The sequence below is a fragment of the Coregonus lavaretus genome (genome assembly GCF_964263955.1).
Source record: "Coregonus lavaretus genome assembly, chromosome: 15".
NCBI lineage: Eukaryota > Metazoa > Chordata > Actinopteri > Salmoniformes > Salmonidae > Coregonus > Coregonus lavaretus.
In genome coordinates this window covers 32,808,262-32,833,952 of record NC_140002.1, presented here as the reverse complement: position 1 = coordinate 32,833,952, position 25,691 = coordinate 32,808,262, and the positions used below count along the sequence as shown (strand labels likewise).

At 41.3% G+C, this 25,691-nt stretch overlaps 1 protein-coding gene across 1 annotated transcript in view; it reads left to right on the top strand.

The window, feature by feature from the left end:
* Nucleotides 1–25,691, top strand: part of LOC311142923 (teneurin-1-like) — a gene marked incomplete at both ends in the record, with an annotated part of 157,136 nt that overhangs the window by 81,063 nt on the left and 50,382 nt on the right. Inside the window, 6 exons of the mRNA XM_084178669.1 lie at nt 9,278–9,427; nt 12,322–12,530; nt 14,516–14,729; nt 17,674–17,775; nt 22,941–23,135; nt 24,453–24,653. Coding sequence (XP_084034795.1) covers nt 9,278–9,427; nt 12,322–12,530; nt 14,516–14,729; nt 17,674–17,775; nt 22,941–23,135; nt 24,453–24,653 — 1,071 coding nt within the window. The remainder of the gene's footprint in view (nt 1–9,277; nt 9,428–12,321; nt 12,531–14,515; nt 14,730–17,673; nt 17,776–22,940; nt 23,136–24,452; nt 24,654–25,691) is intronic.

Below are 25,691 nucleotides of genomic sequence, written 5' to 3'. Positions count from 1 at the left end.
AAGGAAACACACTGGTGCTTGGGAAGGACACATTCCACTTTATTCTCCACTTGTGGAAGTTCTCTGTCAAATAACTAAACTTTTCTGATAAGAATGCATTGCTGTTTGTGCAGAAAATCCTTGAAACTCCAAGAGGTGGTGGGGCCAGTAAAAGGTTAAGCTGTAAGGACAATCTGTGTCTGACACTTTGTAGACCCCCCACCATACAGCTATTTAGGCTGCAGATGAATTTTCCTTTGACTCCACACAACATAATGAGCGGAATGCCTCAAAGACAACGGTGACATGTCATTGTGTCATACTTAGAGGAGGCGTACAAGCCCCAGGGCGATGAATGAATGATGAGAATGTTACGGAGAGGAAGAAATAAAAGAACAGGCAGGCATTCAGCTGATATAGCACGGTAAGCCACAGTCTGACTCCGACTGGGAGTAAGTACCAACTACTCCATTCTCCTCAGAAACACTCTTCATTCACTAAGGGGACAACCTGGTGCTAATTAAAATGCTCCAAAATGTCACCCACATACCCAGAGGTGATATGAGCTGAACAGAAAGTTACAGTTGCCTGTTTTCAAAGTCAGAATGCTGTCAACACAGGAAGGAACAATGTCTCCCCTGCCACCTCCACCATCTCCTTCACCCCTTTCTCTCTACTCCTCTGTCTCTGTGATTGAGTAGTCCCACAGCGGTTCTTTCAACTGCAAAATGACTGCCAATTAATTACTTTTCGTAATTACGTTTATTAGTGCAATAACATATAAGCAATAAAACTCCTCTATGTTTTGAGGAGTTTGTTTGGTATTGAGTAAAATAAAAGCCTTAATGAAGTTTAGATATCTCTCTCCAAGTATTGAAAGGCTGTGACTCAGAGAGGAGAACAATATTCCTTGGAGAAAATTTAACGTTTAGATTTTTTCAGTTCATTAGGGCACTGTAAAGGATAGCTGTCAGCTGTGGTATTGGTTTAACAGACTGAAAAGTGTTAGGATCAATAAGACTGAGTAATGTCAAAGTGTCCGAGTCAGAGTCTCTGTGAAAGGGAACCGGGCAGCCAAGGAATTTATGATTCCAGGCGACTTGCCTTGAAGGTAGCAGACCTTTCATGCCTCATTGTGATCGTATTGATTGATCGATTTTCTCTTCAGTCTCTCATTAGTATTCTGGTCGTGGCTCTATAAACCAAACAATGCCCTTTTTGAAGAGAGCGGAGGCTGGGGTACAGGGGGCAGGCAGTGAATTATTTCACCCAGTACAGGGAAGTTTAGATCAAGTGCCAATCTCTACTGGAACAGACACCTCTTCTGAATCTCAGAATGGACTTTGAGCACAGTAGCTGTGGGACTAATACCAATAGCAATGGTATTAGGAAGTATCTTTCCACCATACTCAACCATGGTTAATTAACCTCTTCCTGTTATTGGCCAACAACAGAGACCGTGGGGTAGGCAGAGCCTATGTGTCATACTGAAACATGCTCTGTAATGATCAACACAATAATCAATCTGCCATGATAGTGTGTTAAGAATAACCTTTAGAATGTATTTTTGCCACCTCTCTCTCTCTCTCTCTCTCTCTCTCTCTCTCTCTCTCTCTCTCTCTCTCTCTCTCTCGCTCTCTCTCGCTCTCTCTCTCTCTCTCTCTATTTAGTGCCTCTTCTATTCTTAAAGAGCTGATTGGCTCTGGTTCAGTCCCTTAGAGAACACCTTTTTAACAGTACAAAGTGTCAACCATCTGCATACTGGCAGCCATTTTGACAAAGAGAGCCAAGTATGACTTACCTTTCATGTTTTGTCCTCTGGTGCCACTGTGCCAATGTGAGGTCTCACCTGACTAAGCAGGTCTTTACTTTCAGATGACTTGCTGCTAGTGTGACAGTAGGTGACTGTGTCCCATAGCTTTAATGCAACTCTATTGCAATATTCCATCGTTGAAATTATGGGGGCAGAACAATTTTCGGTTCTGCTGCCTTCATAAAGTATTCACACCCCTTGACTTTTTCCACACTTTGTTGTGTTACAAAGTGGTATTACAGTTTTTCTCAATTGCTAAGACACATTTCTTGAAACCTTCACCCATTTTCTCAAAACTTTAAACACAAACCCAAATCTTCAAACTACATTCACAAAACCCCTGACTCTTCTGGCAAAATCAAACAATCGCCTCAAAACCATTTAATCTGTGCTCAAAATCAAACAATACTTTCAGATCATACACACAGCCAGTCAATATATAAACACTACAGAGCGTTCATTAGTCACAGTGTCCAGGGCATGTAGTTACAGATAAAAAAAAAATGTGTATATAGTAAACGCATTTTGCCATTAAAACAAAAAGGATAGTAATCACAACTTAGTACAGTATTGTATACTGTAAGTACTGCAAGTAATACAGTATTGAATGTCTGTATACAGTAGTCCAACTGCAAAAGCCCAAATAACAAAGAAAACTCTAAATGAAAAGCACATTACAGTACACTGAAAAATGTTGTGCAACTGCGAAATCAAAGTCAATGAGAGATTCATTATGCCTCAGCATCACGTCTTTGTGCTGGTTCCGGCCAGAGGACTTCGTCCACATCACAGGCAAAGTTGTCCCTTGCCAGGCAACGGGGGAAAAACCCTCTGGTGTGCCGGATCCAGCCTTGACAACACTCCACACCTATGTCACCACAGGCCAATGCCATTGCCTGTAAGAGATTTTCCCTGGTATATGGGTTTTGGTCATATACCTTCCACCGCCACGCAGAGAAAAACTATTCTATTGGGTTGAGGAAAGGGCTGTATGGTGGAAGGCAAACATTTATAAATTGCTGGTTGATGTTGAACCACTCGCGTATCCGGACACCACGGTGAAAGCTGACATTGTCCCAAACCACGACAGACAGAATGCACTGCCTGCTGATGATCCTAATGCTCACGCTCAAACAAAACATCCCGAAGACCACCCAGAAATGTAAGAAGATGTTCAGTGTTATATGGCCCCAGGGTTGCATGACGGAGGAGAACCCCACGATTACTTATGGCTGCACAAAGGGTGACATTGCCACCACGCTGGCCAGGGACTTCCACAATTGCATGTTGGCCAATTATGTTCCTGCCTCTCCTTCTCCTCTTCGCCTGATTGAACCCTGCTTCATCTACAAAAATGTATTCATGGGGCCTTTCCATGGAATCCAATTCAAACACTCTCTATATATAAAAATAGATAAATAAGTAGTTTAGTAAGTGATACAGCAAGACAGACTTCTGCAATAGTGCATTTGTATGCACTCCTGATTTACCTACACTACAATATAATGCAGTTTACAGTAACAGTAGGCTAGTAGCATAGCATTGTACTGTAAGCATCAGCGCTGAAAGTGTCTGAGTGTACACTTACTTGCACATACTGAAATCGTAGATCTTTGACCCTTTCTGAGTTGCCCTCAAAGGGTACTCTGTACACTGGCTTCATGCGTACCCTGTTGCGCTGGAGGACATGGTCAATGGTAGAAAGGCTGACACTGTTGATTCCTTCAAAGTTTACATTGTGTTCAACAACTCTTTGCTGTATTTCACGCAGTCGGATGGCATTGATTTGAAGGACCATATCAACAATGAGAGCCTCTTGCTGTTGGGAGAACATAGCAGACCTTCCACCCTCGTGGTAGTCTTGCAATTCTACAAAAAGGGAAAATGCACTTACAAACGTATACATACAGTAAAAATAGTTATGGACATTACTTCTATACGTAAAATATTGTATGGTAAGAATTATTAATTTTTTTCCCCAGTCCCCTTTCTATTGACAAAGTGATGTACTGTAAATGTATACAGTAAACTTTCAATGACCAAAATAAAAAGAAACAATTACCTGTTCTCTTCTCTGAATGTCCTGATTATGGTGGCCACAGAGAATCTGCTGAAATTGGGTTGTACTATTTGTACTGCTTCCCTCATTGTCATTCCATGAACAACAACATGTTCTATCCCAGTTGCTCGAATTTCTTCTGAAATTACTGTTCTTGGTCTTGCTCTTCCTCGTCCTCATACTCTTCCTCCTCGTCCACCACCTCTTACACATACTCTTCCTCCTCTGCCTCTCAGATTGTGTCCATCCATTGTTGGTATCAACATTCAACACACCTGTGCCGCCTGTGCACTCTGAACTGGCTTATATTCTGTATAATTGGTTTGATCACATCATTAGAAACAAGTGTGAACAATTTGGAGTCGTTGTGTGTAAACGATGACAACTGTGTTGTAGTTGTGTTTAACTTTTGCCGCCTGTGTTTACCATTTTGTAACACAAGTGCATCACAGTGTGAAATGTGTTTTAGTGAGTGAGAATGTGTTTAGAGTTTTGCAAAAAGAGTGATTGATTCGACAAATGGGTTTAGGCCACTGAGCATTTGGTTCAGAGAATGGGGTTTAGTGTTTTAGCAATTCAGAAAAACTGTAAATTGATTTAAATGTCATTTTTTTGTCAACGATCTACACAAAATACTAAATACAAAAATTATGGAAAATAAAACACTAAATCTTGATTAGATAGGTATTCAAACCCCAAAGTCAATACATGTTAGAATCAGCTGTGAGTCTTTCTGGGTAAGTCTCTAAGAGCTTATACAATATTTGCCCATTATTCTTAAAAAAATTATTCACGATTCAATGTCGTCTTGGTAAGCAACTCCAGTGTATATTTGGCCTTGTATTTTAGTAAATTGTCCTGCTGAAAGGTGAATTTGTCTCCCAGGAAAGCAGACTGGAGCAAGTTTTCCTCTAGGATTTTGCCTGTGCTTTGCTGTATTCTATTTCTTTTTATCCTAAAAAACTCCCTAGTCCTTGCCGATGACAAGCATACCCATAACATGATGCAGCCACCACCATGCTTGAAAATATGAAGAGTGGTACTCAGTGATGTGTTGTGTTGGATTTGCCCCAAACATAATGCTTTGTATTCAGGACAAAAAGTTCATTTCTTTGCCACATTTTTTTGCAGTATTACTTGCCTTATTGCAAACAGGATGCATGTTTTCTGAATATTTTTATTGTGTACAAGCTTCCTTCTTTTCACTCTGTTATTTTTGCACACATAGTGAGTCCACACAACTTATTATGTGACTTGTTAAGCACATTTTTACTCCTGAACTTATTTAGGAGTTATTTGGTCCCGTGTAGGTCAGTTGGTAGAGCATGGCGCTTGCAATGCCAGGGTTGTGGGTTTGATTCCCACGGGGGGCCAGTATGAAAAAAATAATAATTATGCACTCACTAACTGTAAGTTGCTCTGGATAAGAGCGTCTGATAAATGACTAAAATGTAAAAAATAACAAAAGGGTTGAATACTTATTGACTCAAGACATTTCAGCTTTTCATTTTTTTATTCATTTGTAAAGATTTCTAAAAACATAATTCCACTTTGACATTATGGGGTATTGTTTATAGGTCAGTGACACAAAATCTAAATTTAATCAATTTTAAATTCAGGCTGTAACACAACAAAATGTTGAAAAAGTCAAGGGGTGTAAATACTTTCTAAAGGCACTGTGCCATCACAACAGTATTGCTGTATAATGAATATTAATTAATTGATTGATCATTTGTAAGATGATAGTTGTGGTAAAGTGAGTACTAGAAACTACTACTATAGTATGAAATATGTCATTGTAAGTTACTTTACCCAGCTTTAACTATTACTACTGCAACTGCTCAGTAGTACCACTACTAGTAGTACTACTATTAACTTGGGAACTATAAGGCAGCCAGTTCCATGTGGTACAATGCATTCAGTCTGTGAACTGAACTGCGTTTAGGAAAATCCTTGTTGGATTCCCGATCTGTGGAAACAAGAGTGGTGTTGGATCCTGCACATCCAGCCCCCTGCTGAGAATCCAATCCAGCGCTTGCTCTTCATTACCCCTTCCCAAAGTCTTCCCACAGAACTCTGCAGGGCACCAATACAGAGTAATGCAAACTGATGCCCCCAGTAATCTCACTATCAGATAGATAAAGCCCTGATTTGTAGCTACTTTAGCTAGGTGGGGGCCTAGTGTGGTAGGTCAACTGTGGACATAACCTAATTTTGCCCTCCAAGCACTCAGTTCATGTGTTGTGATTTAGTTATTTCTGGGCACTCACTGACTAGTTTACAGCATTGCCTGGAGGGCCTTTCAGGGGGCATGTGCTCAAAATGTAAAACTATTTTTAATTTTTATTTTTTAGCATAGGCCTATTTATTTCTGGGGGGGGGGGGGGGGTTATACTACCACCCAAAAGGGCACTTTGGAGACTGGAAGAGCAAAGGGGCATGTGCTCTGCACAGGTAGAGCCCTATCTGTGCACGTGCCTGTTTCCATTTTAATGTCACGTGCACAAGTACAGTGAAATGCCTTTCTGCACAATGCAGTAATCAATAACAATGTAATACTAAAAAGAACATAAAGTAGAACAAAAACACAGAAATAAGAAGAACACGAGAAAGTAAGTCAACTATACAGGGTCAGTTCCAATACCATATTTACAATGTGCAGGGATACTGGATCAATAATGGTAGATATGTATAGGGGTAAGGTGACTAGGCATCATGATATATGATAAACAGAGTAGCAGCAGCATATATGATGATTGTACTCCTGAGTGGCGCAGTGGTCTAACTGTGCCACTAGAGATCCTGGTTCGAATCCAGGCTCTGTCGCAGCCGGCCGCGACCGGGAGACTCATGAGCGGCGCACAATTGGCCCAGCGTCGTCCAGGGTAGGGGAGGGAATGGCCGGCAGGGATGTAGCTCAGTTGATAGAGTATGGCGTTTGTAACGCCAGAGTTGTGGATTCGATTCCCAAGGGGGGCCAGTATAAAATAATATATATATGTATTCACTAACTGTAAGTCGCTCTGGATAAGAGCGTCTGCTAAATGACTAAAATGTAAATGTAATTGTATGTGCATGTTGTGTGTGTGTGTGTGTGAGCAATTGAAGTGTGTGTGCGTGTGCGTGCGCGCTTGTGTGTGTTTGAGTGTCAGTGTGCGTGAGTGTGTAGAGTCCTGTGAGTGTGCATAGAGAATACAAGGGTCAACTCAGATAGGCATTTCTTTTTTTGCTGGTTGCCTGTCAAAGGATAACAGCTATTGATGAAACGTAATCTACTTTATGCCTCTAAATTGGAATTAGACTCGTCATAAATGTGTGGCGTAAAGGCCTAAAGGTGCGAGTAGCTATTTAGGTCTATAATCCATTAAAGGGCGCATCTCATACTATCATGTCTTTGTGGGGAATACTGACTAGAGCGCTAAGATGTGCATGTTTTACACCAGACCTAATTTTTCCAAAGTATATTAAATACATAGTTCTGGATCATGTTGTTGCATCTGAGAATACAGGGTGTACTTTACTTTGTTCATTCATAATTTATTTCTGATTTCCATTTATTTTCCTGTAGAGCAAAAACAATTGTATGGGGATTATTATTTTTGTTTATTAGCAACAAGATGATCATAATGTGATTATACAGTTTGGCCTGAATCAATTAACAAGTTACAAGACAATAGTTCAAAGTGGCTTATAAGGAGGACACTGCTGTTGCCTCCTGAGCAAACATTCCCTCTCTGTCTTATTAAGAGAGAACATCTAATCAAATCTTCTCTTCCTCATTATTGGTAAACCCAAACAAAACTCTTTATCTGTTATTGAGGCGATATGTTTCTCTCTCAATTTCATAACAACTATACAGCTGTCTGTTTCTCGGGTCTACCCAAGTAGAGGACAAGGGTTTAATCTAATTCTTCCCTCTAAACTGCATAATCAGTATACGCATTATACATTTTAAAAGCAGATACTATCAATTATTCCTCCACTGAATATGTAAAACAGATGCAAATTGACGTGAACTACTTTTACTCTAATTATGCTTTCCCGCTCAGCTGTCTGCAAAAAAAGATTTCAACAGGCATTCTTTAAGACCTTCCCCAAATATGACTGGCCTAGCTGCGGTTTAAAGACAGATAAAAAAGAAAACAATTTGAAGTGATCAGGGGTGAATTACATTGATCTGCGGATCTAAACGCTGCACTAGTGAGTGAACGGCTGTTATGCAGAGCAGTACCTTTCTGAAATACAATATCTGTCTCCACCATGGCTAATCAGTGCAGAGGATGCTGGGTTTGTGATTGGTTAAGGCTCATGAGTAAGGTGGTATACATAGTAGTTAACTGCTGATGTTCCTGCTCTCCTCCCTCCTTTTGGTAATTAGGTGTTTGTGTTTTCCTCTGAAATTAGTTAGTGCACGTCTCTGTCTGTGTTTCGCCTTTGTTCACCTTTGTTTAACCACTCCTATGTTATTATAGGGCCTAGTGTTGTTGTGGATCGTAATGCAGTGATTAGCCTATTGTAGAGAAACCATGAGAGGTGTGATGTGTTTGTCAAGTACAGGATTTTCTGGAGCTTTTTTAAATATTTAAATAACTTCCAAATTATCTCAGAAAATGTTTTCCCCAATAGATTTGAGGGCTTACTCTGCCAGTGGGTAACTGGCTCTGCCATTCTTAGAATTGCTCCCTGGATTAGTGGGAAAGGAACTACATAACCTATGGAATCTCTGTTTTGGTGCATGCCCCCTCCTCTTGGAAACGAGGAGCCAAACATTGTGGTGGTGGAATTAGATTTTCAGAATCTTTCTCAATCAATTCCATTCCGTAGCCTCACATTAAATAAATGTTGAATTTTGACCATATTGGTTTTCTTTAATCCATTACTTAGAAAGTCACATACTTTATCCCCCCTTTCTTTGGAGATTAGACAGCTACTTATCAATATTCCATTAAATAGATTTCATGAACCTCATACTGTAAGCTACCCTCTTATATCTAGTTTTAAAAAAGTATACTTTTTGTATTTGTTTAATTACATTGGGATGTAGTAGATGAAAAGTCAGTGAAGTGGAGAAAAATGTCCTACTAATGATGTACAATTGCTTTACGGTGCTGTAATAAGTAAATAAATAAATAAATACAATGTAAATGTAATAAGCATAGGATCAGCAGGATGTCTTACAAACAGTATGTTAATGTGTCTCGCTCCTAGCACTAATGACCAGTCCTCTGTCAAATAACTACAATTGTAATATACAGCCAAAGTGCAGGAACCTTGTAGTACATCCATACTGTAGTTAGTTACTGTGTCTGCTGCACCCAGGTTTAATCAGATGTCTTACTCTTAGGTTTTGAATGATTAATGCCCTGAGTTTCTCTTTTTAGCACTAATCCTCCCACCCCATGCTAATCCATGGCTCTCCCCTACAGCAGTACACTTGTTTGGGCTGACCTGGCACCTGCAGCCAGCGGATGGGGAGTTCTATGAGAATGGACTCAGCAAACTGGACAGAGACTCAGAGAGCATAGACATTACCTTCACGCCCTTCGGTCTGCCCGGCCTCAACAACACCAACAAAGGTAAGCGGTGGTGGGCAAAGATCTATGTTATGAAGCATCCAGGGTTTGATTCACAGTGTCAGACCACAGAACAAAAGCTAGAGCAAGGGCGATCCATGGGCTCTCTCATCATATTTGTCTTCCTCTGTGTTTACATAAGAAACCTGTTGTTTCATAACCAGCGTGTTGGATGCAATATGTTTCGACTGATAATTATTTCCTTCTTGTGCGATGCTTATTGTGGTTCAGATAAAAGAGCCGGTAGCTGGGTGGGTGGGTGATGCACAGGTCATCCCCGAGTTAAAACGCCTAGTGTTCACAGGGAATTGCCTCCATTAGCACGATAAAGATCTGATTATATAAATTTCCCACTTCCGAAAAATAAACTCATAGAATCATCGAGATAGAAATATAGCATTATTCCAATAACACCAGATCAGCCCTGGGGTCCCAAATACCGCAGACGTACAATTCCATATCGGCAATGAGTGAAATAATTCAGTTCCATTCCACATAATTCAATTCCATTTCTATAAGCACGTGAACCAGAAAATGTTCTCTGCAACTAGGGCAATGTTGAAGAGTAGATTAAAATCAAATCAGTTATGAAAATATTGGATTGCCCCTGCATAACCACATAATGAATCTCAGTAAAAGCTTGGTGTCTGAGTTTCAATATTCCCATATCATTGCCCTCTGACACATCCATCCTTTCTCTTACCAAGGGGAGGAATAGGAAACACTGCAGGTAGTACTGCTAGATTGAGACAGTATATAAGGCTGTGTGCACTCTGTGGCTAGTACAATGCAGCCAACTGTGCTGGGTTACATTAGCATGCATTGACTATGAAGTAATCATGAGGAGCTTCATGAGCAGTTAATTAAAGTAAGAGAGCTTGGATTAATCCCCTAGCAGGCTATAGCCCACAGCGTCATCCTTAACTCTTTCAGACCAGAGGTCCTCCAGCTCCCCTTCTCAACCTCCCTGTTCTACGAAACAAACAGGATTAGAATGACATGACAGTTTATCTACTTTAGGCCTTTACCTTAGTAAAAGCTGAAACAAGGAATTATAACGATTTAGATCATTATTATGTATAGTTTCTATCATACTTATCTTTCATTGGCATTTCTCACTTGTAGTTCTGGGAATTTTCTTAGAACATTAGACATTTTTTTATTGGACCTTCCCATAGGATGATGTGTTGGTCCAGTCCCTATAATTGGTCCTCTGTATTTGGTCTAAGTATGTACATCTTCTTTAGAATAGCAATCAGATTATTATCAGCATAGATCTGATGGATGAAAGGGAATAGAATAGTCTCAATCAACAGACAGACTCAAGTATTAAAAGCTTGTTCTATTCAGCTGTCCAATTCTGAGGGAAAATTATAACTAATTGAAAAGACGGTTTCATTTCATTGTGAATGGATTACTGGAATAATTGTTTTATCAGGATAACCCTTAGGCTATGAGAATTAATTTGCTTGTATGTCAGACTATTTTGAAGCGCTTTTCTAATTTATTCCCCCCCCTCCCGAACCCAGTGTAAGTGACAGGTGAGATGGCCTGCAGTAGAGGCACCAGCTAGATATACCTTCATTACCCTGTAATGGGTTCTATGGTGGCAGTGGCACAGACCAAACACCACCTCTCCTAAACAGTATAACACAGCTATACACAGTGAGTTAGTAAATGCATTCTGGTAGCAACAAAGTAACACTACCATTACCTTGTCCACCTGCTCCAGTCTGGTGGCGGTTTCTCAACAAAAAATGGCCTTCGTTTCTATGATTACCAAACCAATCTTTTCCACAAGGTTGTCGAGGCTAACGTGTGATCAATCCATGTCATCGATGTCTAGACATATATGTACATTTCAATAACAGTTTATGTTCCATACATCCAATTTGTAAGTCGCTCTGGATAAGAGCATCTGCTAAATGATGTAAATGTAAATAAAATAGAAACACATTAAAACACGTGGATTCCAGAGCTCTGTACAGTGAGTAATGTGAAGATAAGTAGACACCAAACAGATAGAATATACACTCTTAGAAGAAAGGGTTCCAAAAGGGTTCTTCAGCTGTCCCCATAGGAGAACCCTTTTTGGTTCCAGGTACAACCCTTTTTGGTTACATGTAGAACCCTCTGTAGAAAGGGTCAAAAAGGATTCTTCAAAGGGTTCTCCTATGGGGACAGCCAAAGAACCCTTTAAGGTTCTAGATAGCACCTTTTTTTTCCTAAGAGTGTAGCTTAATGTGTACAGTAGAGCTGAACTGATCTCATGTTACCTGCCAGGAGAGAGGGAATCAATAATGTGACACGCTGGTGTGTTGGCGTACCTGCCAGAGAGCAGAAACCAGAGGTTATCAGCACAGAATAATTTTTTCATGCCTTTTTCATGCCTGTGGGAGGTGTTAGCACAAGCATCCGGTAGCTCGCTGGTCTTCTCCTTCTCCACCATAGTATAACACCATATTAGATGTGGTTGTTTTTTGTTTCTGTTCACAGTTGTGTAGCACCAGTTTGAGCAGATGCAGGGTTTCATCTGACAATGAGGATGGAACGTTTCCTAAAAGGACCGAGGAGGATTTATTAGTCGAGGCAATGAAATGAAACGGATTAAAGTCAGCCTGTATTTTCTCTCATTATCTGATAGAGGTAGAGGGATAGCCAATATCTATGTGCAGCAACGAACGCTGTTCTCATTTGTGTTTATATCCATTTGTGCATTTATTTGCATTTGGTGCAAATTCACTGTGTGTGTGTGTGTGTGTGTGTGTGTGTGTGTGTGGGTGTGGGTGTGGGTGTGTGTGGGTGTGTGTGTGTGTGTGTGTGTGGGTGTGTGTGGGTGTGGGTGTGTGTGGGTGTGGGTGTGTGTGGGTGTGTGTGTGTGTGTTTACACCATATAGATAAGGAGCTATTCCAGAGGGGGAAAGCGATAGACCGAGGGGAGGTGGACATTGGTACCCAGGTGATGCAGGTCATTCCCCCAGGTCTGTTCTGGCGTTTCCACATCACCATCCACCACCCAGAGTATGTCAAGTTCAATGTCTCCCTGGCACGGGACGCCCTCTTGGGGATCTATGGGCGGAGGAACATCCCCCCTACACACACACAGGTACTGTACCTCCTACCAACCACATACACACAAGAGCACAACACCCACTCCCATGTAAACAGTAGGCTCTTATGTATTCCCACTCCTGCATACGCAATGACTGAAACACCCCAATACACATAAGTAACTAAATACACACCTGGGTCATCTACACACTTGCACAGATCCACACCCACACATGCACAGATCCACACCAACCTCCATGCTAATGAGTGTACCCCTCTCCCTACGCACAACTACCTTTCCTCCATCCATCTGTCATCCTTCAGTCTCACTCTTCACCCACATGGAAACCCACAATAAAAAGCTGGACCAAGCAGATGTTGTGCCTTTATGTCAAGTTTGATCACTTCACCAATCAGTGAATTAGCTACGGTACTGTTGGCTACGTAACAGTACTTTTGTCAAATGCATAATGAGCTTCAATGTATGTAGTTTATTGTTATGGAATGAATGCAATTAAGGAAATATCTAGTGGAACTAATGTGATGTCAATAAAATGCCTAAACTCCCCAATCACTGCTTGTTAGCAAAGATATTATCTAAGATTAACAGTTCCAATCATTCAAGAAATTGAGATCTGTCGTAATTCAATTAAAGACTCCTTATTTATGGCTCATTTGCATACTCATTTTGCATATGTAGGTGCATGGATACAGACAATTCATTAATGCTAATTGAAAGGTTCCTTTCAAACACAGATGTCCTTTTTGTTCTATAAGGATGCTCATAATCATTATAGTAATCACACATATATCCTGCTAACTGAACATTAGACCATATTAAAGTCTCAGTGGGGCGGAATAATCCCACACAATCATTAGATGTCTCTGTCAGCCAGGTCAGCTGATTCGGCTGATCCCAGTTCAGTTTTTTGCCCCTGCATGCAGTCACATATATGTTGCCCCGGACCATCCCTCATTACATCTGCTGATAGAATACCCAGCAGGTCATGGGGCTGAGCACTCAGGGTCACGGCGAGACCGCCACACAAGCGACTTATCTGTCACAAGGCTGTTTCACCGGCCTCAGCAAACCCAGCAGGCTTCCGCATGATGAATCCTAATAGGATGTTTTTAGTCATTAATCTGAGTCAGTCCCCTTGGCGGCACGCACAGTTCAGACTTTTCTTTCAAGGAGATTTTGTCACTATTGGCCATTTCCGCTTCAGTGTGACATCATTTGCAGATCCCCAGCTGAAAGTGAATAATGGAGGGGCTGGGATCGCCTCTTCTGCCTCCTCTTCTGCTGCTTTGCATCACTGATGAGTTGAAATGCAGGAGGCCGATGGCTATGGTGCCCCAGCGGTTCTACTGAATTACAAACATCGTTTTCCTTTTGTTCCGTAGGGGAACAATTGTCTCTCATAAGACAACCTGAGTCATAGAGTGATTCTGAGGCCTGGGGGCATGTCATTGGAGTTACGGACCTGGCCTCACCCAGCCCTGGGTTTATTATTTAGGACGGGTGGAGGAGTGAAGACAGACGTCCCTCTGAGCCTGGCAGGCAGAAAGGCTTTGCTGCATGCAGTCACCAGCCGAATGCAGTGTAATACCAGCCCTGGCCTATGCTTATCTCCAAGAGCACAAACAAACATGAGTGGCACTGGTGCAGCTAAGGCACTGCGTCCCGCTCCAGGCTACTGTCATATCCTACTCATCTGGTAATCCAGCAATGCAGCATGGGGCCTGTCTCCTTATTACGCTCATTAAGGGCAAAGTCAAAAGGTGGCTCGGGAGCTTTTGCATATGGTTAAGTTCAAGTTATTTTAAGATGGATGACAGGATATGATACAGCACATTATGATTTCTGGTTTTGGCACATTCCCAGAGATAGATATGTGTGCTGTGATGTTGGAGGTACCCTGATACACCCTGTCAGTCAGGGCATGTCAGTATGCCCAACCAGGAACTTGTGATGTCCCAGCTTTTTACTCCCAAACCTTGGCTACATATTTAATCGGATGTTTTCTCTTCCTCCTGCAGTTTGACTTTGTCAAGCTCCTGGATGGGAAGCAGCTGATCAGACAGGAGGTTCAGATGGTAGCGGAGGATTCCAACGCGTCGCCCAGGAACCTGATCCTATCCTCCCTCCAGGAGACAGGCTTCATAGAGTACATGGACGCTGGAACCTGGTACCTGGCTTTCTACAACGACGGAAAGAAAATGGAACAAGTTTTTGTTCTGAGCACTGCCATCGGTAATTGGCTCCTCGTTATGTAAAAAGTATAATAGGTGCTCCACATTGTCAGACACTAATGAAAATTGCATTGCCATGCAATCATGTTTGGGAGCAGTAATGAAGTCTTATAATTACTGCACATGTACAGAAAAATACAGTGCATGTGACATTATTTCCAGGAAAAATGTGTGCGAAACAAGCTGCCATTTTAACATCAAAATGGTTGAGTTATGTTGCTCGTTGCAAGGAGCTGCAGTCTGTCATCCTTAATTGATTGACCTTTTGTCAACCGTCTGTAAGCCTCTGCTGAGAGACAAGACAATGTATTCCTCCTAATGCTCTCTCTGCAGCCTCTCATGGAAATGATTTTGCTCTGTCTTTTAAAACGCATTGTTGTCTGAAAGGCAGTGCAAGAATGGTGTCAGTTTTCATTTTCTTCATAATTATGTAGAATATCTGAAGAGTTTCTTTCCAAACGCTATATCCACCAATATTTCAAGTTTTTTTAATCAGAAACTATTGCTTATGGGTACCTTCATGTGTTTGTTTACTATTCTCAAATGTTTTATTCATCAATTCATCAAAACGCTATCTATCCATTGTTTAGCTTGAATATAATGTTTGTATCCTGTATATTTGACTGTGATATGTGGTTCTCTCACCTAGCTATCTTAAGATGAATACTTTTACTGTAAGTCGCTCTGCTAAAATGCTTTACGTACATATCTCATATTACTTTATTGAGTTATAAAATATAAAAATGTCTTAAAATATTGATGTCACAAATTTATAATTTGTACATTTCTTTATAAAAAGTGTAGTTATTTGTTACGTTTGACTGTGTAAAACCTAGCAGTACTACTTACAGGGTTGTATTTCTTTGAGAGTGAGGCGGATATATAGCACTTATATGTAGCATTTATATATAGCATTTATATATAGCATTTAAAGGATATACATTGCATTTGGATTAAATTATTAATTTTTCTCATCAATACCCCATAATGACAAAGCAAAAACTGTTTTTTTGAAATGTTTGCAAATGTATAAAAACATTTAAAAAAGAATACCTTATTTATGTAAGTATTCAGACCCTTTGCTATGAGACTCGAAATTGAGCTCAGGTCCATCCTGTTTCCATTGATCATCTTTGAGATGTTTCTACAACTTGAGTGGCGTCCACCTGTGGTATATTCAATTGATTGGACATGGTTTTGAAAAGGTCCCACAGTTGACAGAGCAAAAACAAAGCCATAAGGTCAAAGGAATTGTCCGTAGAGCTCTGAGACAGGATTGTGTCGAGGCACAGATCTGGGGAAGGGTACCAAAAAATGTCTGCAGCGTTGAAGGTCCCCAAGAACACAGTGGTCTCCATCATTCTTAAATGGAAGAAGTTTGGAACAACCAAGACTCTTCCTAGAGCTGGCCGCCCGACCAAACCTGGCCGCCCGACCAAACTGAGCAATCGGGGGAGAAGGGCCTTGGTCAGGGAGGTAACCAAGAACCCGATGGTCACTCTGACAGAGCTCCAGAGTCCCACTGTGGAGATGGAAGAGCCTTCCAGAAAGATAACCATCTCTGCAGTACTCCACCAATCAGGCCTTTATGGTAGGGTGGCCAGACGGAAGCCACTCCTCGGTAAAAGGCACATGACAGCCCTCTTGGAGTTTGCCAAAAGGCACCTAAAGGACTCTCAGACCATGAGAAACAAGATTCTCTGGTCTGATGAAACCAAGATTGAACTCTTTGGTCTGAATGCCAAGGGTCACATCTGGAGGAAACCTGGCACCATCCCTATGGTGAAGCATGGTGGTGGCAGCATCATGCTGTGGGGATGTTTTTCAGCGGCAGGGACTGGGAGACTAGTCAGGATTAAGGGAAAGATGAACAGAGCAAAGTACAGAGAGATCCTTGATGAAAACCTGCTCCAGAGCACTCAGGACCTCAGACTGGGGCAAAGGTTCACCTTCCAACAGGACAATGACCCTAAGCACACAGCCAAGACAACGCAGGAGTGGCTTCGGAACAAGTCTGGACTTGAACCCGATCGAACATCTCTGGAGAGACCTGAAAATAGCTGTGCACCGACGCTCCCCATCCAACCTGACAGAGCTTGAGAGGCTCTGTAGAGAAGAATGGGAGAAACTCCATAAATACAGGTGTGCCAAGCTTGCAGCGTCATTCCGAAGAAAACTCAAGGCTGTAATTGCTGCCAAAGGTGCTTCAACATAGTACTGAGTAAAGGGTCTGAATACTAATGAAAATGTGATATTTCCATTTTTTATTTGTAATACATTTGCTAAAATAAAAAAATAAAAAAGGTTTTTGCTTTGTCATTATGGGGTGTTGTGTGTAGATTGATGAGGGGAAAAAAACAATTTAATCAATTTTAGAATAAGGCTGTAATGTAACAAAATGTGGAGGGGGGTCTGAATACTTTCTGAATGCACTGTATAGCAAATAACTTGATTATTTGTCTCTCTGAAACGAAACCATCAAGTGGTAGATTTTAAACAAATACATTTCTGTCATTGAACAACCCATGCCATGATTAGATAGTGAAAAAACACACCAATCTCTTTCATAATTTCTTTAAACAGTAAAAGCTCATTCACTAACATTTCTGAAAATGGATATATTGCGTTTTGGAATGAAACTCTTCCTCTGTTACCTTATTGTCACTCATTCAACATGTTAGAATATAATATGTCGTCAAGTGTGGTCAAACACACATCCTTTAGTAGGGTGCAGGGCCGAAAAAAGTTGGTATAAAATAAATAGAGCCCGCACACTCAAAGCTCCACCACATACCTTTATTAATAAACACATTATATGTCTCAATGGATGCAGAAAGTAAGTAATAGTCTTCATTATACCCTGAGTTTGGCACCATTTTTATCCTATGTGTTTCTGTCTAGCCCATGGGAGGTTGTGTTGTTTACCACTGTCTCTGTGTCTGTAGAAACCATGGACGGCTGCTCCACCAACTGTAAGGGGAACGGGGAATGTGTAGCAGGTCACTGCCACTGCTTCACTGGCTTTCTGGGACCAGACTGCTCAAAAGGTATATTAAAAGAGATTGAACATGATCTTAAGCACTTACAAATTCGTAGCATATTGTATGAATTGGAATTCGTAACATATCATACGAATTGGACAAAAAAATAAAATATTTGCAGGACGTAAGATATCTTACTGACTTTGTACACATTTGTGCAACATTTTCGGGGACACGTTTTGGCTTGTGAGCACTTCCTTCAAAACTACTAGTTGAAATGATACAAAACCTTTATTACGCACATGCCTAGTATTCCAATGAATTCATACACATGTCAATGACATTCTTGTGCATAATATAACCTCACTTGGAATTTTCCACATACTATTGGGTTTTTGGTCAGATAGAGACCATCATTCATATTTTCTATTCTGTAAATCTACAGTGAGGGAAAAAAGTATTTGATCCCCTGCTGATTTTGTACGTTTGCCCACTGACAAAGAAATGATCAGTCTATCATTTTAATGGAAGGATTATTTGAACAGTGAGAGACAGAATAACAAAACAAAAATCCTGAAAAATGCATGTAGAAAATGTTATAAATTGATTTGCATTTTAATGAGGGAAATAAGTATTTGACCCCCTCTCAATCAGAAAGATTTCTGGCTCCCAGGTGTCTTTTATACAGGTAACGAGCTGAGATTAGGAGCACACTCTTAAAGGGAGTGCTCCTAATCTCAGCTTGTTACCTGTATAAAAGACACCTGTCCACAGAAGCAATCAATCAATCAGATTCCAAACTCTCCACCATGGCCAAGACCAAAGAGCTCTCCAAGGATGTCAGGGACAAGATTGTAGACCTACACAAGGCTGGAATGGGCTACAAGACCATCGCCAAGCAGCTTGGTGAGAAGGTGATAACAGTTGGTGCGATTATTCGCAAATGGAAAAACACAAAAGAACTGTCAATCTCCCTCTGCCTGGGGCTCCTTGCAAGATCTCACCTCGTGGAGTTGCAATGATCATGAGAACGGTGAGGAATCAGCCCAGAACTACACGGGAGGATCTTGTCAATGATCTCAAGGCAGCTGGGACCATAGTCACCAAGAAAACAATTAGTAGCACACTACGCTGTGAAGGACTGAAATCCTGCAGCGCTCGCAAGGTCCCCCTGCTCAAGAAAGCACATATACAGGCCCGTCTGAAGTTTGGCAATGAACATCTGAATGATTCAGAGGAGAACTGGGTGAAAGTGTTGTGGTCAGATGAGACCAAAATGGAGCTCTTTGGCATCAACTCAACTCGCCGTGTTTGGAGGAGGAGGAATGCTGCCTATGACCCCAAGAACACCATCCCCACCGTCAAACATGGAGGTGGAAACATTATGCTTTGGGGGTGTTTTTCTGCTAAGGGGACAGGACAACTTCACCGCAACAACGGGACGATGGACGTGGCCATGTACCGTCAAATCTTGGGTGAGAACCTCTTTCCCTCAGCCAGGGCATTGAAAATGGGTCGTGGATGGGTATTCCAGCATGACAATGACCCAAAACACACGGCCAAGGCAACAAAGGAGTGGCTCAAGAAGAAGCACATTAAGGTCCTGGAGTGGCCTAGCCAGTCTCCAGACCTTAATCCCATAGAAAATCTGTGGAGGGAGCTGAAGGTTCGAGTTGCCAAACGTCAGCCTCGAAACCTTAATGACTTGGAGAAGATCTGCAAAGAGGAGTGGGACAAAATCCCTCCTGAGATGTGTGCAAACCTGGTGGTCAACTACAAGAAATGTCTGACCTCTGTGATTGCCAACAAGGGTTTTGCCACCAAGTATTAAGTCATGTTTTGCAGAGGGGTCAAATACTTATTTCCCTCATTAAAATGCATATCAATTCATAACATTTTTGACATGCGTTTTTCTGGATGTTTTTGTTGTTATTCTGTCTCTCACTGTTCAAATAAACCTACCATTAAAATTATAGACTGATCATGTCTTTGTCAGTGGGCAAACGTACAAAATCAGCAGGGGATCAAATGCTTTTTTCCCTCACTGTACCAGTGTCAAATTATTCTGCAGTGAAGTGGAATCATTCATATATTATGGAAAAACCACATGATTTCAATTTTATTTCACATGTGAAACCATGTGTTTTTGGAACACTTCACATGCAATGATATTTCACATGATGTTCCACATGTGGGTTTTTCACGTGATCACATTACCTTCCACATGTGGATTCACAGGTCATGCCCTGCAAACATAAATGTATCGTTAGGATACACACACAAACAGTGCTTTTAACATAGTGTTTTTTCAACTGAAATATTTGACACACTTTGACATGTTTATTTATACAGTCATTATTATTCAACATGTACTCACCTGGGATATGATCTCACAACTTCTTGGTTAACAGCATTCTGATTTTCTTGCTACTCCACTGTCTGTGTCAATGACTGATTTCACCTGTATTTCCTACACTTTTACACTTCAAAGTAAATCTCAGCTTTGTTACAAATACACTCAAGAAAAACTATTATATTTATCATAGTGATTCAGGTGTAACATTTAAATAGAAGAATATGCCCCACCAACATTAGACAACTATACAGAAAACGCTCAAATTGCTGAAATAAGTAAATTAAATCCATGAGAGAATAGTCAGATTAACTGATAACTAAAATAGCAGTGCAGATGGCACTGATGTATTATAGGTAATGAATGTCTGGGGGAATGATACAGACTATGTGGCGCCGCAGAAAGATCAGCGTACCCCAAATGTCACTGATTAAAGATGTGTTTTCTATTTTAGCTGAACAGCATACCACTTACTGTAAAACCCCATATCATTTCATTCCCTTAGGAAAAAAACACGTTTCACATGTCAAATTTGCAGTTTCATGTGTCAAATTTGCAGTTTCATGTGTGAAATCGCATTTTCACGTGAAAAACGTTCACATGTTAAAATAAGTGCTGAGCGATTAACCGAAATGTCAGTTAGTTTTCGTTTTTCAAACAACTAATTGACCAACAGCTGTTCAATTATTTGAATTCCATTTAGTTCTTCTTTTTTCTGTGAGCTCAATGCACACATTGCACAGTTTCTCTAGATATAAACCAGATCCAGCCTGAACTGTGTGATGTAGTAGGGTTTCAACAGGCTAATATTCGACATAGTTTAGGGCAGAAAACATGGTAATCTCTTTCTTTTACGCCTGCTACGTTAGGTTAGTGTGGGTCAGACACGGAGATGGAGAAAAGAGACAGAAGAATGCGCGATCGAGAGGGATAGAGAGCAGTTGCTTCGCGAGTTATCGCTACCTGAAAGTACAAGTGATTGATAGTTGGTATTTAGCATTCATAAAAGTATGCCTTATACTAAAATAGTGATTTTGTCAGACAGCATAGGTAGCTCTATAGAGATGAGATGATGACTTGGAATTAAATAATAAAGTAATCAAATAAATGTAATGTAATATACACAACAACTGAAATATTTTATTAAAGTAATGTGAATGAATGATGGTTAATAAGTGATAAGCAGTAATGGGCAGTCACTACCATCAGGTAGCTTAGTGGGTAAGAGCGTTGTGCCAGTAACCGAAAGGTCGCTGGTTCTAATCCCCGAGCCGACTAGGTGAAAAATCTGTTGATGTACCCTTAAGCAAGGCACTTAACCCTAATTGCTCCTGTAAGTCGCTCTGGATAAGAGTGTCTGCTAAATGACGTAAATGTAATTCTGTGTTGTTACAGCATTCAACTTACATAGTACATTTAATGTAAAAAATAAATAATCAAAACCGAAGTTGAAAACTGCGATTATTTTTTAATAATCTAACCGAAACCGAACCGACCTCAAATCAGCACTACTTAAAATCTATATCTCAAATGTGGAATTACATTTTCACATGTGAAAAACTTATCACATTAACTTGACATAAGATCACTTGAAATTCATGTGTTTTTTCTGTATGGGTACTGTTTTATTAAGCCTGGTGCTTCGCAATGGATGCTGCCAATATTATCAATGCCAAAAGCCATTCTGAATGAGAGTATTTTTATTGTCTCTGAAGATTATTTACAATCTTTGCATTAATTGAGGATAGCAAGTGGTGATTTGAGATCCACTTTGTGGTCAAAGTGGTCTCTCTCTGCCCAGGCCGACCAGCTCAGGTCGAAAGCCTTAATCTGACTCTGCCTAAATCTGAGGTCAGGGAGCCACTGTAGCAAGCATAATGTGTCTATTACTGTTCCCAGTGTGGAACTGGGACATATTATGGAGACTAATGGACAGGCCAGGGTCTGTAAGGTATAGCTTCCACACTGCAACTGTACAAAAACAGACGGACAGACTGGAGGCATGAGAGATCAGAGAAGATCAGAGGAGATCAGATCAGAGGAGAGGAGAGGAGAATGGAGTCATGTTCTCTCACATACGTTTCAAGACACTGGAAAATGGTTCACAATGAGTGCCTATACAGTACATGTAGCATAGGAATGCAAGACAATGTGCAAATGCAGTATGTTAGTGATATGAGTTGTGTTTAGACTACACACCAAAGGGTTAACGGCATGTGAACAAAGATCTCTATTGAATCTATTTATACAGCACAGTACGTTCTGCTCTGATGTTTACTATGTGTCTCCATGCTTCAGCCTCTGAGGCTCTAAGCTTCTTCCTCATTTTGTAAATATCAATTTTCATGCTAAGGCACCGAGTTGTGGAGGGGCCTTGGGAAATAGAGGGGGGTGTTGGAGGGAGACACAGCCGCTGCAGCGCCACGCAGCAGCTACTGGAGTTTGACTCAGGTGCCACTTGAGCAAAATTGAAGTGCTTGAGAGATTAGGTGGATTTCACAGGAATAAGGTCTGAGTGGGGTTGCATGGCCTGTGCCCAGCGGAGGGGAGAGTACTTACAGCACTATCATCAGGGGGAGAGGATTAGGTGACTTCAGCTGCATGCTTATTAGTGAGATATTGGTGATGGGTGAAACCTGGATATGGCTCGTGGGGACATCGCCACTGGGGTCTCAGGGTGAGCGCTGACTAGTACCTTCATGTGCTGGAATGACACAAACAGCTTTATAATTCACATCTTAGACAGCAACCTGTTTTGAGTTTAGGTTTTGAATGTTAACACGTCAAAGCACTAATGCATACAGTACAGTATTAGATGTATTTTCTTTACACCACAGTATTTCTTAAGGCCTACTGTCTTCATGTGCTTTCCTTGCAGACTCGTGTCCTGTCCTGTGCAGTGGGAATGGAGATTATGAGAAAGGTTACTGCCAGTGTCACCCGGGCTGGAAGGGCCCAGAGTGTGACATCCAGGAGGACCAGTGCATCGATCCCACCTGCTCCAACCACGGCACCTGTGTCAACGGCATCTGCATGTGCAGCCCAGCCTACAAGGGCAACAACTGTGAACAAGGCAAGGATCCTGTCCTAATAATAATCATTATCACTATTGACACAGGCAAAGGGATAGGATACAGTTGCATTTAGCCAAAGAGGTTTGGTACATCCCATTCCCATAGTGCAACAGAGGCATGCAACTGCATTTAGTTTAAAACCAGAAAAGCCACTAGTTGTTAGTTCAGGGCTCTAACCACTAGCCTAACCAGTGTTCTGTTTGTTGTTGGGTTTTGCACAAGGACACACACCAAAGTGTTTGCTAGACTGTCTGATTAGGCCTACTATTTAACGACAGCAACAATAAATCCAGTATCCTCCTTTCACATCATTTTAATTATGGGGAGAGTTTTTGTGTGCAAAATCAGATTGACCCAATAGATTATCCTCTACATACACACAAACAGCCGCTCCCCGCTTTTCATGCACGTCATGAAGAATGCTTAGGATGAAACAGCCAAATCAATTGATTGTCCTTAGGTAGTTGTATCCAGTGGGGTAATTATTGGCTTTGTCTGAGATATCCGTGCTAGAGAATAACCTTGAGCCAATGAGCCTGTGACTAGGATCCAGCCTGCAAGCCTTGTGGTAATTACTGTTAACACTGCATACATTTTTCTTTTTTCTTTTTTGTAGCGTGCATTAGTTGGGTGGGTGGGGTTGTTCTGAAGTGTATCACAACTAAATGGGATCAATTAGCTCCAGACATGGATTGAAGCTGTTTATTGTTCATTCTTTATGAGAATCTTGTGTAAAAGCTGCAGACGTTTCCATGTTCTTGTTGTAGATGGCCATGTTTTCCTCACGGTGCGACAGGTTCTCCGTAATAAACCATTCACTGCTAGGACACGCTGTTCTCGCAAGGTTGCAGTGACACTGTTAGAATAAACACCACTGAAGTACACAGACAATGTGTTAAATCAGCTAGGTGTGATGGGGGTAGTTTGTGTCAGTACCTACCCATAGAGGACAGATGTGATGGAGGTAGTTTGTGTCAGTACCTACCCATAGAGGACAGATGTGATGGAGGTAATTTGTGTCAGTACCTACCCATAGAGGACAGATGTGATGGAGGTAGTTTGTGTCAGTACCTACCCATAGAGGACAGATGTGATGGAGGTAGTTTGTGTCAGTACCCATAGAGGAAAGGAAATGCAGAAGCTGAGATGATTCAAACAATATACAGATGGTCAGGGAGGGGCATGAAATATTTACTCTGACACTTTTTCTCTCACCCTCTCTTTCTCACTGTCTCGCTCACTCGCTCCCTCCCTCCCTCCCTCCCTCCCTCCACCCCACCCCCCTCTCTCTCACCTCCCTGGTTCTGCATGACCAGTGGACTGCCTGGAGCCTCAGTGTTCTGGCCATGGTGTGTGTGTGAAGGGGGAGTGCTTGTGTTCAACGGGGTGGGGCGGCCCAGACTGCGAGAGCCCCCTGCCAGCATGCCAGGAGCAGTGTTCAGGCCATGGGAAATACCTGCCAGACTCTGGCACCTGTACCTGTGATTCCAGCTGGACTGGCTCCGACTGCTCCACCGGTGAGTACAAGAACCATGACGTACATACAACCTACATACCAAAAATTGAGATATACATGTCTCTTATCTCTATACAATATGTTTTTTCCTACATACAGACACACACACACACTTGAATACAGTGCCTTCAGACTGTTACCTCACATAAACCATTACCTCACATTCAGAGTCGGAATGTCCACTCCCAGACACTTAGAGGGGAGCCTTTGGAGTTCAATCACGTCCTTAACCTCTCATAAAAGGTTTACGTGTAGTCAGGCCCACACTCTTTTCTGTCTGGCTGTGATTTAAATGACTAAATTGTGTCTGCTGTACATGACTCTAACTTTTGGTCTTACCTCTGACTGAGTAACACAGACCCTGGCCAATGTGTTTTTCTGCTTGTAATGATCTGCCAGCTCCTAGCAGAAGGAGACCTTCACACACCCAGCAGCCGATCAGACAAATTAGCAATCATTTCTCTGACACGCTGCGTGTAAATTGGACTGCGCACCATGGCTTCCAATTCAGCCAAATGCACTTCTTGTTTCTTTATCAATACTTGCATATGCATTGTTGAATACTAATGATTGTTTTAAAAGTATTCATTTTTTAATATGCCTCCTCCAGGGAACAATAATGCCATGGTTAGGATTCATCCCGAGATATGCTCCTTTGTACAATTTAAATCTGTTATTTTTAGCATAGGTGTTATCTGTTCATCAGATTTTTGTATTTAGGTCACCTTTCTGGCTGTTTATACAGAACAAATTAAAGTTTTCTTCATTGCATTGGATTAACATTCACTTCACTGCTACACTTGAAAAAGTTGAAAATGTCTATGCATTTAATTTGACTGTCTGCCTCCAGATGAAAAAGTCTGCACTTCATTTGACGTGGGAACTTGTTCGTATTTATTCATGGTGAACGGCTGTCTCTTACTGAAATGTTTAATTTATTTATTTGAGCCAGAGGACATTGATAACAAGAGTTGCCACCAATGACTGTATGGTTCCTACTGATAACAGACAGCGTTAACACAGTGGTTGTAGAAACATC